The 24,822-nt window shown below is 37.4% G+C and overlaps 1 protein-coding gene across 1 annotated transcript in view; it reads left to right on the plus strand.

The window, feature by feature from the left end:
* Nucleotides 1–5,922, plus strand: part of LOC126183644 (protein Hook homolog 3-like) — a 177,463-nt gene extending 171,541 nt beyond the window's left edge. The window contains exon 15 of the mRNA XM_049925784.1: nt 4,957–5,922. Within this exon, the coding sequence (XP_049781741.1) occupies nt 4,957–5,088 (132 nt within the window). The 3' untranslated portion in view covers nt 5,089–5,922. The remainder of the gene's footprint in view (nt 1–4,956) is intronic.
* Nucleotides 5,923–24,822: the final 18,900 nt, after the last annotated feature.

Here is a 24,822-nt window from a genome sequence, read left to right on the forward strand (position 1 = left end):
TCTTTAGACAAGAGCTTTCACTGACTCTCAGTCCAAGAAATTAAGTCTTCTCTGTTTCACTAACTCTGCTACAATTGCAAGAAAATTGTCACTGTGAATAGTTTAGGAAACAATCTCAGCAACCCTCTTACATTGTTTGTGCACAATGCTGCCATTTACCATCTAGTAAAGTTGACAGTATGAATTATAAAATTATGTAGACAAGATATCTGCATGGTGCAAAGAGTGGCAATTGTACCCAAACAATGAAAAGTGTGAAGTCATCCACGTGAGTCTTAATAAAGTTCTGTTAAATGACTGCTACATGAAAAATAATACAAATTTAAAGGTTTTTGATTCCACTAAACACAAAAGGATTACAATTACAAATAACTTAAATTTTAGCAACAGCATAGAAAATATTATGGGGAAGGTGAACCAAAGACTGCGTTAATTGGCAGAACACTTAGAAGATGCAACAAATCTAATAAAGAGATTACCTACACTGTGTTTGTCCATCCTCTTCTAAAGAACTGTTGCTCACTATGGGACCCTTACTAAATAGAACCAAGGGGGGACATCGAAAAAGTTCAGAGAAAGGCAGCTCATTTTATATTATCACAAAATAGGGAAGAGAGTGCCTCAGATATGTTACACAACTTGGTGTATCAATCATTGAAACAAAGCCATTTTTCACTGTGGCAAGATCTTTTAATGAAATTTCAGTCAGTAACTTTCTTCTCTCAATGCACTCCCACTTCCAGTGACAGAAATGACCATCATAATAAAATAAGAGAAATTGGAGCTTGCCCAGAAAGATTGAGGTTTTCATTTTTCCCATGTGCTGTTCAAGAGTGGAACAGTTGAAAAATATTCTGAAAGTGGTTCTTTGAGCCCTCTGTGAAGCTATTTAAGTGTGAAATGCAGAGCAGTCATGTAGGTCTATATGTAGATGAAGAGAATTGTGTGTAATAAACTGTTTCTTACTGCTGATACGTGTCAGCCTATTAGATGACAACTCCTCTCCGCAGTATGAATTGCTGCTTTTCAATTCCTGACCTGAATTTGTAGTTATATGTATGACTGTATCATTAGCTAATAAGATAGTTTTGAGTTGTGTAATATCGTTGAAGGCAAGCAGAATCACCACATGTTACAATTACCTCAGTCATTTGCTAGCATATTTCCTTTGTAAACCAACTGTCTGCATCTTGTTTCTCAGATAAGACATAAACTAGTTGAATATTTTAACATACTTCAATGGCGTTTTCATTTATTTAGCACAGGCCTGGCCAAACCGTGCCTGTGGACACAAGTCATCTGGCTGCACTCCTTTCTAGCTCTCATAGCACAGCATTGAATGGGGCCATGGGATGAGGAGGAAAAGGAGGTTGCAGCCAAATGCTGCTAGAGCAAAAGAGTCATCAACTTGTCATACCCAATTGTGTTCAATTCAGTTTACATTCTCCCACAGAAATACTGTGGTGTCTACACACTGTTCCAAAAAAAAGAAAAAGTTGAGTACCACATCATTCAGTTCGGAATTGGAATTACTTTACAGTTTTGTATTATTTGAAGGCTATGAAAATTTGCTTAATATGCCATTGCCCTGTTATGAGCTGCAAAAAAAGATGCTTTGGAAAGACATTACTGCACCAGCCACAAGGACGATATGACGCACTTGTCTTCTGGTGAATGAGAGAGAATGCTGGATGAAATGATGGTAGCCCTTAGGGATAAAACTGAGTTAAGGGTTGGTCAAGTAAACACTCAAGCATTGATTCGGAAATGTAGTTCTGGCTGCCAGATTTCCTCTTCCACAGTTAATTTTTGCTCCCATGTAAACTCTCAACCATTTTTGAAACTTGCTTTGGTTGTCAGGTTATGTCTTATTCTTAAAACTTCTTAGATAATCTGGACAGATTGGCTTTTTGTCCAGTGAACTAGAAGTAGAAATACTAGACTGGCGACAAAGTTGACTAATGCTGATATTTAATTGAAGAGACACAGGCTTTGTGCTGACTAAATTAGAAACCAGAACAGCTGATTTCCAGAGGTCATTTGTATCAAACACAAAACTAACATTCAGCCATGTCTAGCGAAACTACTTCATGCCTAAACATGTAAACATGAGAGGGAAAAACAGTTTTGGGGATTTAATTTTCATCGTCCAGAAGTTGTCTCACATAAATGCAGCAATTGTGTTGCAATCATATTTTCAAATGTTTCCTGCTTGTGCAGTCTTTGGCACATAGCTGTCTCACTTGCACAATTCTTTGGAGTAGCACAATAGTGGGTGAAGCTGTAATGCTAAGCAGACTTGGCTGCACTCCCAGAATGCAAGTGCATGCTGAGAGCACAGATCTTCGCCAGGTTTGAGTTAGTAGTACGCTGTTGTTCACTCAGTCAAGAGATTTTGTTATGTTGCTGGCTGTTTTTTTTTTTCTTTTTTTTTTTTTACCATCCAATATTTTGTGCAAGAAAAAAATATTTTGCTTAGTTAACAGAAGAGCTATTTCTAAAACCTAACTGCATTTTTCAGTAATTTGTGCTGAATGTAATTGGTAGATTACCTTTTGAAAACACAGATAACACTGATAAAGACACACAGTTTTATGTCTAATAGTTCTCTCCTTTATTGAGTAAGAGTCAATGAATATGTAATAACTTACATAAAGTACCTACTTGAAAAAATGTGTTCCATAAGTCCTCATGATAAATACATCATAATTATTACATTTTAGATTATTTTTTCACTTTACCTGATAGTTGACATGAGCACAGAAGCTACTGGAAGTTTCAATGACTTGATCATTAGGCTCCATGTTGGTTACACAAACAGCTAACAAAATAACAGCTCACATGTGCAGTACCTCATATACGTGATTGTGCTACATTCCAGTATTATTAAGCTTGCCGTGGTGTGTGACACAGCTAGTGGTCATTACAGTAATAAAACTGACAGTCCTGATTGATCTTCAGCTCAGAAATTTCAGCTTTTCTAACCACATGCTTGGCTTAGTGTAGTTGATTTCCAACCATATTTGGCACCACCTAGAGTATACATAAAGCTTATTAAATGCCACAGAAATAGTGTGTAGAATTTCATACATCATTTCTATGCAAGTGAGATGAACCACTCAGTCACAGAATATAGTTCTTCTAAGGTTCTGCACATTCAGATAACATCTGGAACTTTGGTCCAAATATTTTTCTTTGTATTTGTCATCCTGTTTTCTTGATGTAGTAATTAATGATGATCTCTCTGTTGTGTAGAGTGCTTGTGTAGGAATAACTGTGTATTTGTGACAAAGTTTGGCTTTATTGGACAGTGATTTCTTGTTGTCCATATTTCAGATAATTGTGAAGGCTTTACACATTTTTTCTGTGGGTTTTTTGTTAGCTACTTTTTTATTGCTAGTGTTTCCAGTTATTTCTCCTAGATACTTGAAGGTTTGAACTTGTGCGATGAACTCACATTCACGATCAGCATGGTTGAAATCCCCATCTGCTCACCTATGGTTAGGTTTTTCCAAGGCTTCCCTGAATCAATGAAGGCAAGTTATGAGCCTCCCAACAATGCTATCCATGGTACCTTAAAGAGTTTTATGAGCCGCATGATCAGTGATGGATATTTACACCACCAGTTTTCTTGCTTTACATGATCACCAAATGATCATCTCATTATGGTTAGTCCAGATAAATCAGTCAGTTTTCCTATGTGAAAGAACTGGCCTGGGAGGTAACATATATATTCTCCATGCTCTCTGCATTATTGACTTCCGTGGAGTAACTATAACTTGATAATCATTTTGGTGATACATGGTCAACAAGCTAGCTGGAAGTGTAAATGTGGCTCACGAAAACTAACAAAAGTTTGCAAGTTGATGTCCACTATTTGAAGGTTTAATGTGTGGTGTAATGGCTTCTGCTGTTATCATAGTGAAAAGCTTGTGGATGGAGGTACATAGAGGTACATCATGGTGAAGAGAGGAATAAAAATCATGCCATTGATGTTTCTGTTGTATGACAGGCTTTACAGTGACAAAGCTTTGGTTTTAGAACTGAATTTATAATGTAAACAAAGTAAAGAGATGGGAATTAGCCATAAAATGAAAGATTGTTTCCATATAAAGATATTGAGAAAATTTCACAGGTTACTGTATATGTAAAAAAACTTTTTTAATATCCAATCTGCAAATAAGTGGGACAAAATTTTATCAAAGTAACATGGAACAAAAGCTGAGGTCAAACGAAAAATCGTCAAATGCATCATTACATATGTGATGTTCTGTTGCTTTGCAGTACTTAATGAAACTTGATTGGCTAAGTATTTGTAATGCACAGGACTGAGAAAGTAGTTATTGCCAGCATCCACAAGATTTGTTTCACAAGTATTTTGTTTGTATAATACAACATTTGAGAATTACTGTATGCACAATGTGCAGTACTTAGTGCTACAATGTTCTCTAAATCCACTATGAGTGTATACTGATGAGGTAAATGTCTTTATTGGCATCTGTTTTAAATTGTTGATAGTAATACTTTGTCTTATGACCAATCTGTCTGTTTCTCTTTGTTTACTATATTCACTGTAGTTTTATCCGGGCCAATACACACATTACAATAGAATCAGCGACTTTGCTTCCCATGGTATGCTAGCTTGTTAAGCTACAGAGCTGTACAATCATTCTTCCAGTGCACCATTTGTGAATGGAAGGGAAGGGAGGGCCTGTCACAGTAAGTAGTGTGATCACCAGTGAAGTCATTCGTGTACCATTTCATATCCGTATATCTGCAGGTATGCGAGCGTCAAGCCACATCAAGTAATGAAAGTAAAAGTACTCATACTGTTTTTTAAACACTGTGTTCGTCAGCTTTGAAATATGTTCTAAACCATACATTTGCATCAGCTAATGACAAATATATTTTGTAGTTTCTTCTTTGTGCTTAATTTAATTTGTAACATTGTTGCAGAGTTTGACTCTCCAAAGTGCAGCTGTAGACCACAGAATTGCAGCCCTCAGTTCTGGACAGGGGCAATCATTCCTTGCCAGACAACGGCAAGCTAGCGGTCGGGGTGTTGTGCACAGCCTGGAGTCTCGCTGACTTTGAGCCATGCCATGGCAAAAATAGGGTTGTGGTGGTCCTGAATGTAAAATAGTCAGAGTAACTTATGGACAAGCTGTAGAAATTATGAAGTTGTTAACCTGCTTCTGAAGCAACTTGTTTTCTTTTAAAATATCGTCCTTCATTCTTGACTATTTATTTAATAAGAATCTAAAGCAGACTAGATTTGTTACAGAGATACATGTCCAAAATTCAACTTTTCTATCTTTATGGACAAAGCTTATAAAATTTCTTTAAGTCTTACCAGAAATTGGGATTATTTATGCTGATGTGATTCCTGTTATTTTTTGTTATAGTTTTAAATCTGAAGTCATATTGTATTCCAAAGAGATTCGTGTTAATACCTTATGAGCATTGTTTGCCTTCTAAGGACCAACTTTATACTGATGGTTTCTTTTTACTCTGTGATAAAAGGTTTGGTTATTGTGTTCATGAAATTTATAAGGAACAAGTCATATATAAGTGAAAAATTGATTATTTTGATAATGTACAAAATGTTTTATGAATTTGTAATGTGTATTTTAATAGCCTAGTCACTCCACAAAAAGTGGAGAGTGTGACTTATAATGGAAGGCTGTTACTTCCGGTGTGCTTTGCTTTTTATACTTAATTGCTGATTTCACAAAATGTGGAAAAGGTGACTTAACATTGGATGAATGTCACTGACAAGACACCATGTTTTTTTATACTTAATAACGTTACTCTCAAAGGCCAGTTTTTTAACAGACATGCTCCTTCATACAGTGCTGAAGATGTGAAGAACATGTACCCTGGCGTGTGGTTTCCTTGTGTGTGTGTGTGTGTGTGTGTGTGTGTGTGTGTGTGAGAGAGAGAGAGAGAGAGAGAGGGGGGGGGGGGGGCGCTTCTTTTCATGTAGTTCTTGGACAATCATTTTAATGCGGGGAATTTGTGCTAACCTATTGAAGTTGGGGGATTGAATAAAACAGTGTGAATCATAAGTTGTGAAAATGTGAACATTGATGTCTCTTCTCAGAGGTTTCTGAAGAAGGAAAAGTTGATATAAAGGTTTACTTGTTGTTATATGTACTATAGTGTGGTAGTACTGTGTAGGGATGGAAGTTCATGCGAGGCATGTAGTAATCTTAGAAAATGGGAGTAAAGAGAAGTACACATACACCAAGAATAAGCAATACCAAATACATTGGAAAGTACAATAAGGGGGCCAATAAATATTTAACACCATGGGAGACCTATAAACAAATTTTGAAGAAGTTGGTCAAAATGCTAGGTTTAGTTGATGTAAAGAAATATAGCTTGTAGAAAGATATAAACATTATCTGAGATGCCATATTGGTATGGCAATAGGAAAATATATGGTATGAAATAGAATTTTACCAGTCTTATTATGAGAACAACGAGTCTACCCCTCTTTTCACCTTCAAAGGAAAATGGTATAGGCCTACACTTGATAATTCCACCCTTCCCCTGTCTTTATTTCTGAAGCCATACACATGTTGTTTTACTTTGTCTTTTAATTTGTTGTTTGATTGCATATAATGCACTCAAATTTTTCTGGTGTCGTATCACATCATGGCTGTTGTGAGATAATTTTAACTTGATAGAGATGCACCAATGATTTACATATGTTATGATTAACTGATGTTGCCGTTCTTCGTACATTCTCTTGTATGAAGTATTTAAAGTACTGAGGATGATTTTCTGTACAATATCTGACAAAATCCGATCAAAATATGATTTACAGTTAAAGAGTGAACCATATTATCTGATTTATTTTATGTAGATTCATTCATGTATCTCCATTGTTCAATATGATGAAGGAATTGCTTACGGCTTTGATTAAAGAACAGTGCTGGCATTTGTGTGAAGGAGCCATTTAGAGAAACTGGCTGTTGATACAAGGTAGAAAGTATGATCCGTTTCTGTGTATTCTGTAGACTCTCTCTGTTACTCCAGCTGTTGTGTTGTTTTGCAGACTTAATTACTGGATGTAGGCTGCTTTAAAATGTTTCGCATTTAAAAAATAATTTTTGCTTGATTGCAGTAGACATAGTGCTGCCTGTTTTTGAAGAAAATTGGTGATCTATTTTTGACAGTGTGTATCACTTTTTAAGTACATTTTAATTTTTAAAACTGACAATATCATTGCAAAATTTGCATTGTTGAGTTGATTTATTTTTTTATGATTTTTCTTGTATTCATTATGTCAAGAAGGAGCCCAGAGTGATTTTAAAGAAATTTTAAAACAATATTGACATTATACATTCCTTGAACTCTGCTGTTAAATCTGATAGTAGAGGTGGGAAATGTGGCAATGTGGTGTTTTACTAAACAGTGTCTCATGGCACGGAATTGTTCCACACTTTGGAATGCACACAGTCTTTCACAGTGTCAGATAAAAATTCTTTGTAGAGATCAGCGATCATTATAGGTGTTCAGTCCAAATTGCAGTTTACTTAATTACCTAGTAAATAATGTATTTGAGTTAACACCCATCATCAAAATCTGTAATAACAAAGAGCAAATTAAAATATTGGGCATATACCTAATCACAATATAATGACTACATATTTGAAAAGTTATACTTAACTAGAAATAAGTAAAATAGATATGGTACAATGGATCATATCACGATTATTGTGGTGTGTTTAAGTAGGGGAACCTAAGGTGGTTTGGCCCACTTTTTAAAATGCATGTTGTAACCCCCTGAATATTTACAGTACCTACATGGTTTATAAAAAGTGTTCTCCATCTTGTAAAAATAACTTTAGATCAGTTTTGTCTAATGGCTGAAATATGGGTCAAAGCTCCCTGACTATGGGAGGCCTCCCCGATGGTAAATGTATTAATTATGTCACGCAAAACAGTTGAGTATAAAACATACCTGTGTATAGTTCTAATGTACATCCATTGCTGAAAATGTGACAGGAAACATTATCTTAGAGGCACTATGATGCATTCCCCAAGTTAAAACTGGGTTGGGTAATTTTCTAGCAACTCTTAAAATAGCTACACGAGCTTCATCAATGTTAGGAAAATGAAAATAGTTTGATTTGGGTGCTACTCTTCTCAAAAACTTACTTTGCTTTCACTGCCATTTATAAATTTTAATACATAAAAGCATCCCTCTCTTTTTCTCACATCAAATTTCAAAGGAACATAGTCCTTCACTGAAGTCTGGAAATTCCTGGAAATCCTCATCATCTTCTTATGTTATGAGAGGTTGTTTCACTGTTTTTGCAACACTTTTCTTATTTCTTTTACTTAGCCTTTCAGCATACTCCTCTTCAGTGACTTTTATGATGGGTGTCAGTCAGTCATAATTCTACTGAAACATCTTTTCTACCAACTTCAGTGTTGTTTCTTGGACATGCTCTTGGCAATGGTCTGACTCCCTATAGAGATACGTAGACTATTTTCTCAGTAATATGACGAGGTTTCTGCAGCAGTCTGGCTACATTTCCCGTGAGTTTCAAGAAAAGTTTTAGATACAGAAACTGCTGTGTGGCCTTGCAAAGGTGTAAACATAACTGCATTATTCTCTATGGAAGTGGATGCTACTGCAGTGTCTTCCATAGAAGTAGATGGTCCTCCGTAGAAGTGGCTGGTGTCGGAAGCCCCTTGTAGAAGTGAATGCATTTGCATGAACATCCTTACAAGTTAATGTGGCTGCTACCTTTTCTGTAGAAGGGGAGTCTGCATCCACATATGATCTATCTATAACATATGACTCTAAAAAAATCATCCTCAGTAAAAATGTTGGTGTTAAATGGCCAAATACTAGTGCAGGCGAAACGTTTGTGGATATTAACTGTGTTAAATGCATGAGGAAACTCCATTCCAAACAAGATGAGTGAGCATATAGTCATCAACCACTTTATTATAAAAGATCTTAAAATGACCGAATATAGTCCTAGGGGGTGCAATCTGGGATTAGTACAAGGTGGTAGAGTCAGTAGTGTTATTCCATTATCTTTGACAATCATTAGAACTTTCGGAATGATGTGTGAGGCATCATTGTCAAGTGTAATTACTGTTGGTTGACCAATGGATGTTTTAGAGCATTTGATGAAGTGAGTAAGAAAATTCTTAAAATTCATGCCAGTCATCCACCCTCTGTCATGACAGCAGAACTCTGATCCTGGAGGAACACCAACTTTGTTGTTAAAAGTGGGTGCTCTTCCAGTGCTTGTAGGTTGTGGAGTTCACAGAGATAATTTCTTGTTCCATAGCATGAAACCAAGGAGACAATCATAACTTGTTGCTTTTTAATATTTTGATTGTCTGGGTAGCAGAAATTGTGAGTAGCTTGGTGAAGGACAGCAGCAAATTCATAAACAAAATTTCTAGCTTGAATTGTTATTAAACAATAATTTAACTTACTGGCCTGAATCACATAATTTATCAGGTCAGCTTCCTGGCTCATTGCAAATATTTGATTAGATACATGGTTTGCTGTAATGGTAGTTTCCTTGCACATCTTACTTTCTCAGCATATCTTTCCAATGTTTTTCTGTCCATATTGAAATCTTTTGCAGCCTTTCTGATACTTTCACTATTTTCAGTACCTGCATAATTGCATCTTTTATTCTTTCAGAGAATCTCTCTTACTGGCATTTTTGTTAGCATTCCATATAAAGAACATGCTGAAGAAAAGAAACAGAATATCATTAAAAGCGCAGTAAAATGAAACTGATAGTTGGGTACACAAGCCTGACATAAGATCTCAACAAAACTGCAGTATAAGCAATAAAAATTTTGAAATATTTACAAAATTATTATATAAGACTAAAGAGAAATAACTGATAAATAAATTTCATTTAATTCCATCCTGATTAAAATATTAGTTTGACTTACCTAGAGCCTTTCAAGTGAAATGAGAAATATTCAGTTTGTTCACAGTAAACAAATAAACATTAGCTGTTGCTGTACTATTTCACAAAATCACTTCTCTTTGCATATGATTATTTTCGAAGGTAATTTACCACTAGACAGCACCACATTTCTCTGCTCCAAAGATGATAAAACCCCGAATGGTCAAACCTCCCTACCTTACCCTACTAATCCTGACAACATACGTTGAATTTCTTCTGTTATGTGAGACCTTTCTTATATGTGATCATTATACTGCGATTAGGTGTATATTGCTCATTGTAACTTGCACTTTAACACATATTCTGATGATGACATTAGCAGAAATACATTAGTTGTACAAGGGAATTCAGTAAATTGCACTCTAGCCTGAGTACTGATTATAAGTAAATATACAGTTTAATTTGTGTAGTTGTTTTCAGTAGGTATATCATATCACTGTTTATAGAACATTCCATTGAGAGCCTCCCCTTCAGGCTACTACTTTTACAATCAAAGGACGTGATCTGTATCTTTGTAATCATCTTCTGCCTTATGTTGGTTTTGATGTATTTTGACTTATCCACTGCCTTAGTTTGTAATTGTGTCCAGACATCTTGATTTAGAATTTTTGAGCTTTTCCAAAATGGCTTTAGTCAGTTGCCAGGATAACTCCTTCAACAGGCCACAGTCAATTTCTTCCTTCTTCTTCTTCTTCTTCTTCTTCTTCATTTTTCTTCCAATCAAGATAATGCTCCTTTTCTAATGATGTGTAGCTGCTTTACATTTTAATCAAGGAAAGACAGCTCTTAGTGATCTTCATCCTTCATACATTTTGATTTATTTATTTGTCTATTTTGTTTCTTTTTATGGGATGAGGTCAGGCAGTTGTAGTACCTTCAGTTCTTTTCAGTTATATGTTAGTAAGGTTGGAGTGGGGACAAGACAGTTTCCAGAGAAAAATATTTGGGAGATTTCCAGTTTCAGCATTTGGGATTGGTTATTATACAATTTATTTTTGAAACCTTTCACAGACAGTGCACTAACTAACTGATTTATACAAGTATGATTCATGATGTGCATTCACAGCTTCACTTCTGAAAGTGCCTCTCTCTTACTTTCACCAAACAAGATGGTACAGTGTTAAGACACTGACTCACATTTGGGAAGATGATGGTTCAAATCCTCATCTTGCTATCCAGATCTGGAGTGTTGGTTTACTTAAATTGCTTAAGGCAAATGCCATCATTAATCCCCAACTCAAGCTTTGCTCCATTTGTAATGCTCTTGGTGTAAACAGGGTGTTAACCCTTAATTTTCCTCACTGCCTTCTTTCACCCACTTTTCAGACATCACAGAAGCTCTCCTGCACACTTTGCTGGACTAGTTCACCCAAAAGAAAGGATACTGTGGAAAAGTGGCTTACCCACAGCACAGGGGATTTCATCCAGAATGATCATTCACTTTGCAGTGGAGTGTGCACTGTTTTCAAACATTGTGGCAGGACAAAACTATGTGCTGGATCAATTGTTGAATCTGGAATTCTTTCAGTTTTGTGGTAATGGAAATGAAAGGTTCATTGTGAATATACTGTCCTCACCAAAAATATTTTGGCATAGTGTGGTACAGGTGTCTGTTTTTCCATGTGTAAAGGAGGTAGGTCAATAACTTAAACAACATTTAGTGGTATGAAACTTTCTGGCAGATCAAAACTGTATGCTGGACTGAGACTCGAACTCGGGACCTTTGCCTATCGTGGGCAATTGCTGTACCATCTAAGCTACCCAATCACGACTCACGACCTGTCCTCACAGCTCTAATTTCACCAGTACCTCCTCCCATTAGTGGTATCTTTGGATCATAGATGAGATTATTCTCACCATTTGTGTATTGTTCTGGTTCCAAATCAGTTGTCACTGTAAGTTTTGTGCAACAGCTGAAAGTTGCTAGCTTCACACCTATCCCTCCTCAAACCAAAAGTTGCCGACAGTGTTTTGTTACTTTGCTTCATTGTTCTCATAGAGCGACTCGAGAACAATTACTACTTCTCCTCTGGTGAAGCTTTGCTGGAACAGAAAAAAATCTGTCACTGTGCACAATCACTCAGAAGTAGTGACTAAAAAACAAAAATCATTCTGGGAACTTTCTCTACTTACCATGTATTGTGGCTTGTTTTTGTTGTGCAATATCCTGCTTTTTTTTGTATTTGATTCAAGATACTTATTGTATTATTGTAATATATTAAATTTGAGATTTTTCTACCTAATATTTTGTAGGCTGAGAGCTGGTAATTATACTGACCATAGTCCTATTACAGAGGATTTTCAGTTGGTGAAATCCCACAGCCTTTAAATATTTATCAAGTCCTATTAACGACCAACAGCTGCTGTGATGAATCACTTTATTTTTTCTGAAGAGATTCAGTGCAGCAGTTCGTGTTTGGTCAATATGACTTCCAGTACATTACAATATCTATAATCAAGTAACTGTTTGTGTTTGAAACCAAGTGACTTCCCCATCTCTGAGGACTCTGAATTGCAAAGCATGTTATTTCTGTCAAGAAATTCATCGCAGTGGGACGCCAAGGATGATATATAGTTGTCAATATTGGCGACACTCTTGCAGCCAATATTTCTGGGTATTACCTATAAATTGTACTGTAATAATTTCTTACATGAAATATGACTCAATATTTTAGGGTCTCTCCTTCATAAATTCCATATTGTGCATCAGTACTCTATAGAGTTGCAATTGCTGCAGCTAATTACAAACAGAATGTGCTTCCATGCTTATTTAATTATTACATAAAGTGTTTTCCTTGCCTGTCGCCACTGTACATCAGACCTCTAGGGACAGATTGGTCAAACTTTGTGGATATTTAATCTTTTCATTGGTTTTTCTTTTGTTCCTTTTAAATAGGATTAAAGCAAAATATTACATAGTTTTTAGTGGTTGGAAGATTGTGGTTTCTGTCATCACAATAAAATGCTCTTGGTTTCATTTCCTTTTGAAGGACTGTTGCAAAATGGCCATCCCATGGCCACTTTGAGCATATGAGATAACTTACACCACCAGATACTGTTTCCTTTTAGGAGTTAACAGAGTTCAAGCAAGTCATATATTAATGAAATCCCTCAGACCACATGTCATAACACCCTTTCCCCTCCTTTCAGCTATCATGATTGTATCATGATTGTCTTCAGTCCATATTTTAGTCAAGTCACACAGGGTGATAAAAAATTTCTACTGAATGTTAGCTGCTTAACAGTTGTGAGAACATCCCGGGACCCCAGCAACTTTCTGACAAGCAATTTATGTAAAACTCATACTTGCAGGTAGCTTTTCTCCTCCTTTGAACATCAACAACACCAATATCCATTGATAATAAAAGTACTGATTCTTTTTATGAGACCATTTGGCTATGTTTAAAAACTTGTCTTGTTTCAGTGAAATAATCTGAAGATCTACATTCCATATTACTGAGTACTTTGTCATCAGTGAAGCATACAGTTGTTGGAAATTGGGATTTTATTATATGTTCCATATACACTAGATTTCTTGCAACCATCAATTGAATAACAGGTAAAGATGTGAAATACCTATTAAAAAACATATGGATTTCATTACTGATTGTTCTGATAGCCTCGAAACAGTGAAACCTCAATATCTATGACTTTGCCCTATTCAGTTCCTTCAGGAAATGATTCTTTTTGTTGATACACTTCAAGTTCAAGGACAAGACTAAAAGGAAGTGGAAAAACAAAATTATTAAGTGCTTGTGGATATGATTTTCCCCTGACAAATTGCTTCACTGGACAAACCCCTGTATAAATGGGATCATCTGTCATGAATAAAACAATACAGCACCCCCTAGGCAGATTCACATATCCCTCTCATTATCTTCCGCATTATAGGTCTGAACTTCCACAACCTGTCTTCCTTTATCTGCTGACAGGTAACAAACAGGATTATCATTGTCCACCTTCAGATGGTTTATAACATGAAAATATTTTATTTGCAAATTTTATGTGTAAGTGCAGAAACTTTTGTTGTTTTCGCCCAATAATTTGTAATTCGGGAATACTGCAGATAAGACACAAGTACATTTACCCTTAAAAGTGTTCATATTTCCTTTGAGAGTATATGTAGTGGCCTTCACATTTAATGAATATGCTTCATAGTTATTAATACAGTCATTATCATAACAAAATCTGCATCATAATATTGGCAGAGGTAGTCATAAGCCTTCTATCATTCTCAAGCATGTAAAGCATCTGGCTTACTTGGCAAAGCAGTAGCCAAGGCATTAAATCTGAAATTAGTAATGATACTATATGATGACAAGCTAGTGTTTCTTGAAATCTATATTTTCTCATTCATTTCATTGATTATGTTAGTAATGTACTGTTGCCTTTCATTTTAATAAGATTACAGGAAAATATTTTATGTTGATAACATAAATTAGTTGCATAAAGAAAAAGTGGTCATTGACACATCCAAAATCTTTGTTATATTAATGATGTCATAAATGCTGTGAGAAATATGGATGAAGCAGAAAGACAAAGGTGCACAGTCAAACTTTAATAATGTAGAAGTTATACCACATAGCCTTTATAAAAATTATATTTAATATAATAGGAATTCATTTTGTGTAGAATACTTGAACTTGTGATTTGCCTTTACTTTAACAGTATTTTTTTGGTTTTGTATTTGCAGCAAATTATTGTAATTATTTGTTGTTATAATAGAAACATAAATTGTGGAGAAATGTCAGAAAATACTGGTTTAAATAACCATTTATGACTGTCTTATGCAAGACTTGGTTTCTTGTTATACTTGAGTGAAGGTTTTTTGAACTGAAACACAGTTTTCAACATTAATAGCTGTATATTGTCTTATATTAATTTATTTATTTCTTATACTGTATCAGAAAATGTTAATAATTAGGGAGTTTATGGCCTGAAAACCTGTCTGTAAAAACAGGTTTATGCCCCGTCCTTGTTGTTGCATGTTGTAAATTACAAGTACTTAAATTATTTACTTGTTATGGAATGACTATTGCAAATAAAATGCCACTATTTTTTGAACCAAATTGTTAGTTATTTCCAGAAAAATGTCAGTAATATTACCAGATTACCCATTTAAATTAATTTGTATGATTTAATTTGTGCTGTAATTTTTTGCATCCCAGTGACTTATAAATATGAATGTCAGTGACAAGTTTCCAAGCTCATTGAAGGAGTGCTACTTGTGTCTGCCTAGCAGCCCAGGAAAAATCTTGGCTTGTCTCCAATTTTGATGCCACTTACTTCGTTAGGTACATTTAATTTGGTTTTGGAATTTATTGTTTCTGACTTGAAACTTCTTCATACTGGTATTAGCTTCAGAATAGGCCAACATATGATAGATGGTTCATTCATTTCACCAAACAGTTACACATACAGTATTTTCACATATAGGTGACAATCCACATTTCGCAGAAAATGAGTAAAACGACTCTATCTCTAGCTACACTTTCCCATCATTAGATAAAATTATGATAGAATTTTATAAGGGAGGACTACAGATCGGAAGCCAAAAACTAAATAAATGAAACTAAGAAAAGAAGTGGCAAAATTAACCATGACAATCACAGAATCATATCAAGGAAATTATTTATATCATGTTAATGGCTTTTAGACAACTTATTGTCAGTTTTCCATACCTATGAAAATGCAGTAACTCCCATAATTTCTGAAGTGTGAAAATTTGGATTACTTTCCATTGAAACCATTATAGAAACTTCATGTAATGACAAATAAAACTTCGTACATTGCTCAGGAAGTGAACATGAAATGTGTACACTGGGCATAGAAATCCACTATGGAGGAAATTAAAAAGTCAAAGAAGTTCGAAGAATATTGCAGTTATTAGAAGTGACAATTTTAGCAATAAATGTGTACTATGAGGAAAGTACTTTTTTTATTAGCTTTACTGCTTTGTGGGAACTGTAGCAAATACTTTCAGCATGAATTTCCTGTTCTGAAACATAAAATGAATTGCATTTAAAGTCACATTGTTCCATAATATAAATTAAACGTTTATCTGACCTAGTATATTATAAAAGCCACGAAATGCTGATTGTACTAGAAAACAAAGTTCATTGGTGGTATTTGCTTTTGTGTTCTCGAAACCATGGTCATCAATACAATTATTGAAAATCATACAGTGACATCCGTAAAAACTTCCATATCCAGACGCACAATCTTGAATATTGTTGTGGTGTGAAATAAATTTCCCAACAATGGTAAAAATAAAATCTCAAATCTGTTGTTTAAATCGAGCTCACTACCGCACTGATGGTATATTCCAGTTCTGAAAATAGTAGAACTGTTAAAGATGAAACAGAGGCTTGAAGTTCCTTGTCTGTTCCAGTTCTCAGTTCTTTGTATTATATGCCATGTGTCCAGTTGTCATACCCAGTAAACAAAACTGTACAGATAATTCAAGGTCCACTACACCAGTTACAGTGACAAGAGGCAATAGTGACATATTACTGGTTAGTTGTCAATGTTCATATCTAGGTGACCGTAGAAGATGATAAAACGCTGAAGAGGCTGGATGTAAGTTACAGTAAAATTCCACATGTGAAACCAACAACAAAGCCATTGGTTTTGTCCATCCAGCTGCAAAGATGAAACAAAGTTACTCTTGCTGATCTGCATATGCATACATTCTCTCCTGCTCTGATAAAATGACCTCTCTGTATGTGGTATTTGTGATACACTGCACACAATAAAATAAATATTAATTAACCTTTTTCTGCATACCTTGATGGGAGCACAGCCTTAATTGAAATGACATTTGCTCAATATGATCTGATTGTAGGACAAATGTAGTATATATTTCAAATTTTGTGTACTGTTAAAACCCCCTACTGAAATAATAGGGAGAAGCCATAAATGTGTCACAGAGTAGATTGTTCATCCTGTATTTTATGTTACCACTCACTCACATACATTATTAACAGACATTTCACCAAGGGCTGTCTGATACAGGCCAGGAATATTTTTTTAGTAATACATCATGTTCGCTCACAGTATTTTATTTCCTGTTTTAGTCAAAGCATTTTGGAGTTACAGATCCATTTTCAAAGACTACACTGATGTTGTTTGGGCATTACATTTCCTTCAGTTTATAACCAAGCAGTAAATGAACAACATAGTAGTTAGTTTTACATGAAAACCTTCTCAAGTGAGCTAAATGAAATAAATAAAGTATCAATGCAATTTTGTCAAATACAGACATGGTTGGAGACTGTGGGTGTTATATGAAATAAATTGTTGATAGTTTACAGCAACCAGTCACAAATTGGTTTTAGATTACTTTACTCAAAAGTATTATTAATGGGTACCTTCATTTGGCCATGAACTGTTAATCTTCTGTGTCGGTGAAAAACTTCTACACTTGCACTTACTCCAAATAATGTAAGATGTTATGGCTGTACTATGTTAATCAAATGACAGACTTGAATTTCGATTATAGTCTGTGGTAAAAAAGCAATGGCCAGGTAATTATTCTTTACACAATAGATAGGTAAAATAGATCAAAGTAGGGTCGGTTAATACTGTGACTGCTGGCCACCTAAATCTTGTGCTTTCTTACAATGCCAGCCATGTTTATGGTTGTTTTAGAAACTACATATCCCTTGCAATACAATGAAGACCAATTGAGCCTGTCAATATATGTGATTTTATGTTTAAAAGTGGAAGGAATCGCACTCTGTCAAATGACCAGATTAGCAGTATACCGAAATTTTCATATTCTGTCAGTTGATGGGAGTGACAGTCAAAGTGTTTAAAATCAAATTTACATTCTGCATGTACTGCACATGATTTGGCATGCCTGTTACTTTTTACAGGCTGTATGCGCTACAGATTGGCAACCTTCCTCACAGCAATTGTGTTAAAGTGGCATAACCTCGAAGGCGTTACAATCATGATTGCTATCTAGACTGCAGCTGGTAAATCGACTGCCACCAGAAGTTGCTGGCCCCACAGGCCTGTTTACCACCGCAGACCACATAATTGCAAATAGTTCCTCTAGTATATCCACATGGCCTGGGTATTTGGGGTGGTACAAAGCCATTCTGATGCAACTTCTGTTGAACTCTCAGTCAGGCACCAACTGCATCCACAGTTCTTTAATCAGAGTCTCAACCAGAACCTTTGCTACATACAACGCCATGCCGCACCAGCTACTGCTGACCAAGGGAGCCGCCACTGTCTACCTTCACCATCAACCATGCTAGGTCTCCGCACTGGAGATAACCAGAAACTTGGTTATGACTGTTGACCTTCACTATGTCATTCTCTTTTACTTTCAAGTGAATATTAAACTTTCACCGTTTCATCATTACAGTCATCAGCTTTAAGTTCAGACTTGTGTAAATTCAGTACAAATCACAAACTGTCACCAACTGTTGTAGTGAATAACTGGTCTCCAAAGGAGTAGTAATTTGGTTTGTGTAATTTTCAGTAAAACTGCTCTACATTATTTACCTGGGCTGTGTTCTCATTGTACCTCAACTGTTGCAAGACTTAGTGAGCGACAATTAGGAAATTCTCTGTGCACTATTTTGATGAATGCTTTATACCGTAGGTAGACTATATCAGCGTACATCTGAATTCTAAGTCACAAAGGCCTTGACAATGAAGTTTTGCTCCACAATGTCAAACCCTTCAGATGTTACTACGTTACTACTCAAATTTTGCTGCTGCCCCAGAATATGCAACAGGCCATGCTCACAGTGGTGGACAAGATGGTGGCCATCATCACATCCAACCTTGAAGCTGTCCAACTGGCTGTCTCGCATCGATTTACTGGTGAAGGGATTCAGAGGGCACTGCCGCCATTTCAGGTGTCCAATCAGAAGATTGGTCAAGGGCTACATGAACTACATGACCAGAATGGAGCAACATTTCCTGTTCCATGGTATCACTGGTGACACCCAGTAGCACACGTTCTTCTTGGCCCATGCAGGCCTTGAAGTTTATCATTTACTACAGCAACTCAACCTTGAAATGGAGCCCCATGTCCTCCTGTATGAACACTTAGATACTTGTTTACTAAAATATTTGTCTCTTAAGTGCATGTTGTGATTGTCCACTGGAAGTTTTTTAGCTGCTACGAGCTTGGTGGACAATCTTACAGAGAGTGGTTAGCCGAATTGCAGGGTTTACCCCATGGCTGTCAGTTCCAGAGTACTAACCCTCAACATAAACAGTACTACACAACTTCCCTTCTCAGAGACACGATTCTCGAACATTCACCAGATGAAGGACTTTGTAATGATCTCATCAAATTGAAGTATCCCACTTTAGAAACGTGCCTCCCCACCATTAGGTCTTTTGAACAGTGTCTCTGGTCATCAGCAACATCACATAACCTGTAGCAGGTGTTAGCAGTCTGCCCAGCTTTCCACCCTCAGTCCTAGCCACGGTCATCACAGCATTCTAATTCATCTGTGGCTGGCAAGCCCTTGACCAATGTGTGTCACTCGCAACAGTTACCCTCATGCAGCAATTGTTTATCTCACACCCACAGCAACAGTGTTATTATCACTGGGCTAAATGTTCTTCCTATGGCAAGACAGGACATAAGGCAGAAGTTTGTCAGTCTTCTCTCAAGATGAATGTAGATTACACATGCATGGACTCCACTTCCTCTGCAAATGAGGTGGTGTCCGAGTCCTAAGCTCCAGCTGTTTTACATGTCCGTGCTGTGCTTCCCATACCTAATAGACTCTTAATACTCATGGTGGAAGTCATCACAGCCCCTGTGGAGTTTCAGACTGATACAGGTTCAGAGGGACTTATTGCCATTTGGACTCACCTCACTACAGAAATTCTTCAGACACCTGTGTAGTTACAGCAACAGTACTACTGAAGGCAAAGGACAATTCATGGCATGCATTCAGTATCATTCTACTGTTTTCATGGGATGCATCTTGGTGGTAAACACCAAAAGAGCCACCAACATCCTTGGCTTGGACCTTCTTAGTGCTTTGGGCTTGAAAGACATGACTCTCCACCAGCAGCTTTCAGCTGTCAGGGGCTAGCTCCTACTTAAGTGACATACACTTCAAGTGCAAGGTGCAAGTCAGTTTTTTCTCATCCTACTACTGGTATCACTAGTTTTTAGGCTCATGTCACCCTTCTCCCAACAACCACTCCCTGCTTTTTGAAAGCATGAAATGTTTCATTTGCTCTCAGGGATAAGCTTCAGTTGGAACTATTCTCACCACAGTCACCAGCAATCAGCGGGCTACTCCAATAGTTATTGTGGAAAAGCTGAAAAGGTCACTTTGAATCTCAGGGCCTAAATCAGTGTACAGATCATCAATGACACTGACTTGATTACAAAAGTGGATGACATCATGGTGTGACTCACAGGAAGCAAGACTTTTGCCAAGATTGATTTGTGGGATGCTTACCTTCAGCTCCCTCTTGACAAGCCATCATGGAGCATTCTGTTCATTAACACTCTGTTTGGGCTGTTCTAAACAGGCCTCAATTTTGCATTGCCAGTGCTCCAGCTGTTTTTCAGTAGTACTTGGAACAGCTAACACGGAATGTACCCAGCGTGTTCTAGTCACTGGTAAAAATTCTCAGGAGCTAGCGACCAACCTTGATACCCTTTTTGTCATTCTTCAACAAGCCAGTCCCAAACGTAGCATAGACAAATGCCTTTTTTCCCTCAGGTCGAATATCTTGATTATGTTCCCAGAACTTCAGGAATACAACCAACACCACAATATATTAAAGCTGCCCAGCAATTTCCAGTCTCAAAGGACATTAAGGAGTTACAATCTGTGCTCATCCAACTTAATTATTATCAAAAGTTCATCCCACATGCCACAGCCATAGCAGAACCACTCGATCAGTTGTTACGCAAAAATGTGAAGTGCTATTGGACTTAAGCCTTCCTGAAATCTCAGGCAAGCCCTGCCCCATTCAACATGCATTGTGGCGAATGAAATAGCAAAACATTTAATTGTAGCAGCTGATGCTTCTGATTTGTGAAGTGTTATCTCTCACAGTAGATGGTGCGGAATGTCTTACTATGTTCATATCCAAAACTCCAACACAGGCACAACTCAACTATAGTCAAATAGAAAAGGAAGCCTGGGCTGTTGAGTTTGCACTCAATAAACTCTACAAATGTGTGTACAGCCAACGTTTCACATTACTGACTGACCCCAAAACACTTTTACTGTTATTAACTGCAGGCTCCAACATTCTGACCAAATTGGCGTGTTGCCTGCAGAAGCGGTCATTGTTTTTGTGTAGCTACTCACATGACATCAGATACTGCTTAACAGCTCATATACCAATGCCGACATTCTTTCCTGGTTTCCATTGGGACAGGACATGCAATCTAATTTGGAACCAGAGGTCTGTTGCCACATGGAAACAGAAGCAGATGAAGCTAGCCGCCCTTTCCTCGAATGCAAAGGTCATTGCCCGTCACTACTTGCAGGACCCAGTTATGTGGGAAGTACTGTGTCTAGTGCAAAAAGAATGGCTGACAGATCAGGAAAAGTTTGGTCAGCTGGAAGTCCAAGCATTCTGCTCACAAGTTCTCCACCTTCAGTGGAGTCCTTTTGTTGCAAGGAGAAGATGGTTGCACCCGTGTAATGATCTCATCCATCTTGCAGCACATCATCTTGTCCCTCAACATCAGGACCATTGGGGGTTTATGCTCATGAAGAGGCTAGCCAGACAACATGCATATTGGTGTGGGATCGATGCAGATATTGCCAACATAGTGATGGAATGTGAGAGCTGCCAAAGCAAACAGGCAGCTCCTGTTCACAGATACTTCCCTTCCTGGATGCTTCAGTGCCCTGGCCTGGCTCCATTTAGCCTTTGCAGGCCCATTCCTAGCCTATTCTCTGTTTATTGTGGATGAAATGGGAAAGAGATTCCCCTGTATGTATCGGATGTCTTCAACATCCTTGTCACATACTGTCCAGGCTGTGGCATGCATCTTCACCATAGAAGGATTCCTGGAAACCATGGTTATTGACAATGGGCATTCGTTCACATTTTCCAAATTTACCTCGTCTGGTCTTTGGTGAGGACAGCCTGTCCCCAGTCCAGACACCAGCTCTGATCGACAATGACCTCAGCCCACCAAGGTCACCAGTTCTATGGGCGGCTATCAAAGAGGTGGCACGTTCCTCAGACATAAAGATGTATCACACCATTTCGTCATTTGAGGTTGGGGGAGAGATGCTATCTATGGGCTGTATGCCCTACCGACTGGCAACTCTTCTCACAGCTGTGATGTATCACCAGCATAACCTGGAAGGGGTTACATCAGAAGATGACAGTGCTTCAATCATGCATGCTGCCTAGACCAGGAGGTGGCAGTGTGAGTGCTGCCAGAGGTTGCTAGCCCCACAGACCTGTTCACCTCCGTGGGCCACATGAACCCAAATAGTTCCTCTACTATTCCTATGCAGTCTGCGTATTTAGGGTGGTGAAAAGCCGCTCTGGGGCAGCTTCTGTCAAGCTTTGGCATCCACAGTTTTCAGTCAGAGTCTTGTAGAACCTTCAGTATGTATGATGCAATGCTGCACCAGCCACCACCGACCTAGAGAGCCAGCAGTGTCTGCTGTCACCATCACCCATACGTGGCCTCTGCACTGGAGATATCCAAGAACTTGGTATCGACTGTTGACTCTCACTACATTATTTTGTTCCAGATCCGAATGAATATTAAACTCTGACAGTTCCATCATTACAACCTTTAGTCTAAGTTCAGGATATATAAATTCACTGCAAATCAAGAACAGTCACTAACTATTGTAGTAACTAACTTTTCTCCAAAGGAAGAGATTTTAGTTTATGCACTTTTCAATAAAAGTATTCTACATTGTTTACCTGGGCTGTGTTCTCATTGCACCTCAACCAGCACAAGACTGAGCGCTTGTAAATCAAATTACTAATCACAATTTTGCTGCTTATATTGAGAAGTATATAATTCATATATATGACTACCTTATGAAGCAATATCATTGTGTTACTTTTATTTCTACTGAGAAAGTCTGCTGTGAAGATGATGATAGAGAGTGTAGGTGGATGTGAGGGAAAGAGAGCTTAAGGAGAGGCTGGGAGTGATGGAGAAGAGAGTGTTTTATTTACATATGTGCAAGGGAGAAGGCAGTTGTATTTATTCAGGCTTGTGTCACTGTTGTATTGAGAGAGACAGTCATTACTGAACAGAGACTGGTCAATTATTTTCACTGACTATTTGTTCATTTAACATTTCTGTATATGTGACCAGCATCATCATGTTGCTTATAAAATCAGTTTTTCTCCTATTTTTACAAATGGCCTTCACCAGAGTTATGTGTTTACTATTGGGCCAGTGCCATGTTCAGTTCTTATATAGTGTAATTTCATCCTGCTCGCAGAGTACAGCTGTCATGAAAAACACAGAACACTATTCTTATTGGATGACAGGAATTGTGAAACAGGGGCTGATACCTTGTTTTGATAGAAGAGTGCAGAACCTACTCAGCGAATCAATTTGCAATGACCTCGGGGAAGATCTGATGTCCAAGACTATCAGAACAATGCAGGCCATGCTACAGGAATCCAGAACAAAATTCACCATACCCAAAAGACTCTTAGCACAGATTCCTATCGCACTCAGATTATATCCAGCAGCCAAGGTACAAGGAAACTTATCCCATAAAGCCAGTAGTGAATGGTATCAATTCACCAACCTGTCTGTTTCCTGACAAAACCATTTTAGAAACTATGGCATTTGGGAGGCCTTATATAATCATTTGTAAGAGACACCACTCACTTTGTTGCACTTCTAAAATGCAAGTGTGTCTCACCTTCTGGCCATATGGTAAGTTTTTATGTACAATTCTTATTCTCAAATGTACTATCATGGGGAACTGTCAACATTCCAATGCTCTACAGGAATCCGTGGTATCTGCTGTCTGTGAGTTTATACATCACTGTCTTACAACCAACTACTTTAGGTAAAAAGGGAAGTTTTACTAATAGACATATGGTGTAGTTGTAGTATTCTCATTCTTGCCAGTTGCCACAGACCTCTCTATGGAGGCATTTGAAGAATTACTGCTTCACTCTTTACCACTGTGCACAAAATGCTAGGTTCAGTACATACCCAGTACTTTTGAAATCTGGCTAAATAGTGAAGAAAAACTGCATACTTCCAGTACCATCTAAATCAACAGATACCAATATCCAATTCACAGTGAACATTGAAGTGAATGGTGTGCTTCCCTTCCTTGATGTGGAAGCATATAGAAAGCCTGATTGCTCCTCTACCCCAGAGTCTATAGTTAACCTACCAGTATTGTCGACAGATACCATGAAGCCATGACCCACCATAACCAAAAACAGAAGAATTGCTCCCTATGACTGTTAACTAAGAGGGTACACTGAATCAATGATGGAAGACACTTGAAGCAGGAACTGAAAAACTAAGAACTACTTTCAGATTCAATGACAACAGCAATAAAAAAATACAAAGCTTTAGGGCATCAAGAAACAAAAAGGAGGAAGAGACAGCACAAATGCCCAATACCATTTTAGCATATAACATAGATGGAGCATGGAGGGCATCACTGAAAGAGTGGGAAATGTTCTTTGGCAAGTGGACACAAAGTTTATGTACCAAAGTTTGGAAAATGAGATATGTGCATGGCTCCAGAAAGGATGCCATTGACAATCTACCCATCCCTAGAGTCATCGAAGTCAGCCATGAATGTGGATTGGTACACATTGGTGAAACATCCCATTGACACACACCTAATGCAACATTAAAGGTATACATGAAAGGTATACACCATCA

The sequence above is a fragment of the Schistocerca cancellata genome, chromosome 4, assembly GCF_023864275.1.
Source record: "Schistocerca cancellata isolate TAMUIC-IGC-003103 chromosome 4, iqSchCanc2.1, whole genome shotgun sequence".
In the NCBI taxonomy this organism is placed as follows: Eukaryota; Metazoa; Arthropoda; class Insecta; order Orthoptera; family Acrididae; genus Schistocerca; species Schistocerca cancellata.